The following is a 5,357-nucleotide window of genomic DNA, read 5'->3' on the forward strand; positions in this document are numbered from 1 at the left end:
AAAGCCTATTGTACATCAAAAGCTTTTAAGATCATGACTGACTAACTGACATTAATTTCGCATATGTCATGATAAGAGGATGCACATTGTGTTGCATGGGCATTGTGAACACTAGGTGGCTCTATTGTCCTGTTTTATCGTTTGATCTGTACTGAGTGCTTGCTAGTGCAATAGTCCAGTTCATGTCATTCAATTAGAGAAACAAAAAAACAACATGCATTCAATTTGTTTTAATAAGCTTTATTGATATTGCATTAAATGTACTTTATTTAGAATTCATCCTTAACTGTTAGATACACAAAAAGACCAAAATACTTTTTGCAAGTTAGGGTTATCCAACATATCAGAGAGCCAGTTAGACAATTAATAGAGAAGTTCCCCTGTCCCTTCACTATGTGCTCCTACTCCAAGAAATTCATACTTGGACACAATTTACATTTGTATGCAGTACTAATTTCAAGCATTAAAGCATGAACTTAACGCCTATTGTACATCAAAAGCTTTTAAGATCATGACTGACTAACTGACAACATTAATTTCGCATATGTCATGATAAGAGGATGCACATTGTGTTGCATGGGCATTGTGAACACTAGGTGGCTCTATTGTCCTGTTTTATCGTTTGATCTGTACTGAGTGCTTGCTAGTGCAATAGTCCAGTTCATGTCATTCAATTAGAGAAACAAAAAAACAACATGCATTCAATTTGTTTTAATAAGCTTTATTGATATTGCATTAAATGTACTTTATTTAGAATTCATCCTTAACTGTTAGATACACAAAAAGACCAAAATACTTTTTGCAAGTTAGGGTTATCCAACATATCAGAGAGCCAGTTAGACAATTAATAGAGATAATAATGGTAATTATCCTCACATTTGTCAGTTTAATCTTTAGAATAAATTCTCTTCCTCAGTCTTCAAGTTAAAGCAAGCTGAAATATCTCTCCTGAAATAAAGAAAGTCTGCCTCTTGCTATTCATACACTATTATAATCTTTGCTTCATCAATGTTTGCTATGTTTTCATGGAGTACCTAAATGTATTCATTGCTCACACTGTTTCATGCTTTGGTTTAACATGTTAAGTGTCATGCATGTTTGCATTTTTCTTGCACGCTTTCACATGTCTTTGCAACACTCGGGACACAGGATGTCATCTCTCTCAGTGAGGAAACCTCTGCCCACCAGAGACACTGAGCACTTCTTGCAGTTGAAACAGTCGTTGTGCCACTGGCGCTCCTCAAAGGAGATGTACTTGCTTCCTCCGAGTCCTATGTGACAAACAAGTTATGAGTGCTAGCAACTTTTTGAAATGGGGGCGGTTGAGCAAAATTCAGAATTTGAGAATTTCATTCCTTTCAGTTTTTGGAATTTGAATTGGCCATGTGCCACGGGATGTTGAAATAGGAATTTCTGTTGAGGAGTTTTGCAACTTCGGGGAACATTCTGGTCCATTAAATGAAAATTAATTTATTAAATATAATGAGACAATGTATTATTAAAGTGACTTTAAAAGTACTAAAATTATATATAGTGTACATAATGATATATAAATAATGAAATTTGTCATTAAATATGAGACCCTGGACCACAAAACCAGTCTTAAGTGTCAATTTTTCAAAATTGAGATTTATACATCATCTGAATAAATAAGCTTTCCATTGATGTATGGTTTGTTATGATAGGACTATATTTGGTCGAGATACAACTATTTGAAAATCTGGAATCTGACGGTGCAAAAAAATCTAAATATTGAGAAAATCGCCTTTAAAGTTGTCCAAATGAAGTTCTTAGCAATGCATATTACTCATCAAAAATTACGTTTTTTATGGTAGGGAATTTACAACATATCTTCATAGAACATGATGTTTACTTAATATCCTAATGATTTTTGTCATAAAATAAAAATGTTGACAATTTTGACCCATACAATGTATTTTTGGCTGTTGGTACAAATATACCCCAGCGACTTAAGACTGGTTTTGTGGTCCAGGGTCACATATTACATTTTATACATTTCTTTAAATTTAATTCCATTTCAATTCAACATCCTTAAATTCAAATCATAATTCCGGATCCTGTTTGCTACACCAGTGTTATTTTATATATATATACTATTTTAGCATTAATATTTTTAATTAGTTTAACTTTTTCAGTTCAGTTTTCATTGTAATGTGTTTGTTTTAGTAACTTTATGTGCTTTTTCATTTTTATTGATGTTTTTAAATAGTCCTATAGATTTCCGTTTTAGTTTTAGTTCAGCTCAAACATATTTTATTTCAGTTAGTTGCCAAGACAACAATTCTAATTTTAAGTTTTATACGTTTTTAATCTAATAGTTATATTTCAGTTGTATTTCAGTTAACACAAATAATTATAGTAGTTTTAATTTTAGTTAACAATAACAACACTGTGCTACATTTTATATTCAAGGAATTTAAAACTCATTCTCAATTTAATTCTGACTGGCACACAACCCTGATTTCAAACCACCATACATTATCGGTTTTAACATAATTGAGGTATTTCTGTATAGAAGCTATTTCTATTTATAGTTGTATTTGTTAGCTTGTACATACCACTGATGGGGGTGGTGCAGGAGGCACATTTCTTGGCAAACAAGTTGCAGAAGCAGTTAAGGCAGTAGGCAAAGTCATCACGAGAGGTGAAGCGCTGGCCAGAGAGCTGCTGCTTACAGCCAGTGCACAGGAAACAGTCCTTATGCCACGGCTGGTCGTGGTACGTCACACCGCCAGTGGTGATGGGCTACACGGAGAAGGAAGAAGGAGATGACATTGACTATCAGATTAACAGATTTCTTCACTCTTTATACAGTATGCAGATTATCTTTAGGCTGGATTTTTCAAAATGTGCAGTATACCACTAACACATTGCAAAGAACACTATTTCACTCATAGTTGACTGGAGTCTTAAAACGTTTAATGTACTTGTAGCCTGTATGTTTAATTCCTGTAGCCTAGCTTGTTGTAGTTTGTAGGTTCCTTCAACTGTGCACTCTACCTTCTTGCAGTGAACACACTGCATGGCAAACTGCTTTTCGTAGCAGGGCACGCAATAGTTATGGTTGTCTTTGGGGATGAAGCTCTTGGTGCCAATCGGCTGCTGGCAGCGCTGGCAGGTAAAGCAGGTCTCATGCCAGCTGTTTCCTTTATGCTCCATCTTCCTGGAGCCTGAGGGAGAGAGGAGAGCCATCTTATTCCAAATACAACAACAGTCTGCTTATGAACTGAAGCATGTTATAATGATACTGAGATCCATAACACTCAAGGTAGCCTACATATTATAAAACTATAATGACGTTACACTGGATAATCAGATATTTTCTATGCCCTCATAATTATATCCAATTCTAATATTTAGCTCAGGTATTTGTGACATAAACTAGCATTCAAATTTTTGGGGTAAGTACTGTTTTATTATGTTTTTGGAAAAAAGTCGCTTAATGCTCACCAAGGATGCATTTATTTGATCAAAAATATAGTAAAACCGTATTCAGTGAAACAGAATGTTCAGCATCATTACTCCAGTCTTCCATTCTTCTGAAATCATTCTAATATGCTGATTTGATGCACAAGAAGCATTTCTTATTATCAACAGTGTTGAAAACAGTTGTGCTGCTAAATATTTCTTTCTAATCTTTGATGGATATAAAGTTCAAAAGAACAGCATTAAAAAAAAAATAGATTCATTTGATTTTTTTTTCTTAATAAAAAATCAATTGAATTCATCCTTCAGTAAAAGTATTATTTATTACTTGAATGTATACTTGAATTTTTGAATGGTAGTGTATGTGTAGACAAATACAATTTTGAGATTGAGTTTATGGTTGAATGTAAATTAATTCATGAATTCATGTTTTTTTTTTTTAAATGCTCCCATAAAAACTTTAATAAACTACAATGTTTTGACCAAAACTGGGTCTTCATCAGGCGTTATTCATACAAACATGTGGACTTAATATCATTTTATTTATTTGATTGTGTATTTAATTTGTCTTTATCTGTTTTGCTTGTTTACACAAATAGGCATTTGGCCACATTTAAATGACTAAGTGGCCTATTTGTATATTCACTCATAGTTGACTGGAGTCTTAAAACGTTTAATGTACTTGTAGCCTGTATGTTTAATTCCTGTAGCCTAGCTTGTTGTAGTTTGTAGGTTCCTTCAACTGTGCACTCTACCTTCTTGCAGTGAACACACTGCATGGCAAACTGCTTTTCGTAGCAGGGCACGCAATAGTTATGGTTGTCTTTGGGGATGAAGCTCTTGGTGCCAATCGGCTGCTGGCAGCGCTGGCAGGTAAAGCAGGTCTCATGCCAGCTGTTTCCTTTATGCTCCATCTTCCTGGAGCCTGAGGGAGAGAGGAGAGCCATCTTATTCCAAATACAACAACAGTCTGCTTATGAACTGAAGCATGTTATAATGATACTGAGATCCATAACACTCAAGGTAGCCTACATATTATAAAACTATAATGACGTTACACTGGATAATCAGATATTTTCTATGCCCTCATAATTATATCCAATTCTAATATTTAGCTCAGGTATTTGTGACATAAACTACCATTCAAATTTTTGGGGTAAGTACTGTTTTATTATGTTTTTGGAAAAAAGTCGCTTAATGCTCACCAAGGATGCATTTATTTGATCAAAAATATAGTAAAACCGTATTCAGTGAAACAGAATGTTCAGCATCATTACTCCAGTCTTCCATTCTTCTGAAATCATTCTAATATGCTGATTTGATGCACAAGAAGCATTTCTTATTATTAACAGTGTTGAAAACAGTTGTGCTGCTAAATATTTCTTTCTAATCTTTGATGGATATAAAGTTCAAAAGAACAGCATTAAAAAAAAAATAGATTCATTTGATTTTTTTTTCTTAATAAAAAATCAATTGAATTCATCCTTCAGTAAAAGTATTATTTATTACTTGAATGTATACTTGAATTTTTGAATGGTAGTGTATGTGTAGACAAATACAATTTTGAGATTGAGTTTATGGTTGAATGTAAATTAATTCATGAATTCATGTTTTTTTTTTTTTAAATGCTCCCATAAAAACTTTAATAAACTACAATGTTTTGACCTAAACTGGGTCTTCATCAGGCGTTATTCATACAAACATGTGGACTTAATATCATTTTATTTATTTGATTGTGTATTTAATTTGTCTTTATCTGTTTTGCTTGTTTACACAAATAGGCATTTGGCCACATTTAAATGACTAAGTGGCCTATTTGTATATCATTTTTTAGTTTATACCAAATTCTGTATGAACAAATTCTGGTAACACTTTATTTTAAGGTGTCCTTGCTACACGTTACATGTACT

The 5,357-nt window shown here is 33.3% G+C and overlaps 1 protein-coding gene across 2 annotated transcripts in view; it reads right to left on the reverse strand.

The window, feature by feature from the left end:
* Positions 1–565: 565 nt before the first annotated feature.
* Positions 566–5,357, reverse strand: part of LOC107721574 (four and a half LIM domains protein 2-like) — a 10,351-nt gene continuing 5,559 nt past the window's right edge. For both annotated transcript variants that reach the window (XM_016529661.1, XM_016529660.1), the window contains exons 4-6: positions 4,203–4,372; positions 2,580–2,766; positions 566–1,271 (exon numbers count right to left, since the gene is read on the reverse strand). In XM_016529661.1, coding sequence (XP_016385147.1) covers positions 1,120–1,271; positions 2,580–2,766; positions 4,203–4,372 — 509 coding nt within the window. In that variant the 3' untranslated portion in view covers positions 566–1,119. The remainder of the gene's footprint in view (positions 1,272–2,579; positions 2,767–4,202; positions 4,373–5,357) is intronic.

Source organism: Sinocyclocheilus rhinocerous, unplaced genomic scaffold (genome assembly GCF_001515625.1).
Source record: "Sinocyclocheilus rhinocerous isolate Xijiao unplaced genomic scaffold, SAMN03320098_v1.1 scaffold30, whole genome shotgun sequence".
Classification (NCBI taxonomy): Eukaryota; Metazoa; Chordata; class Actinopteri; order Cypriniformes; family Cyprinidae; genus Sinocyclocheilus; species Sinocyclocheilus rhinocerous.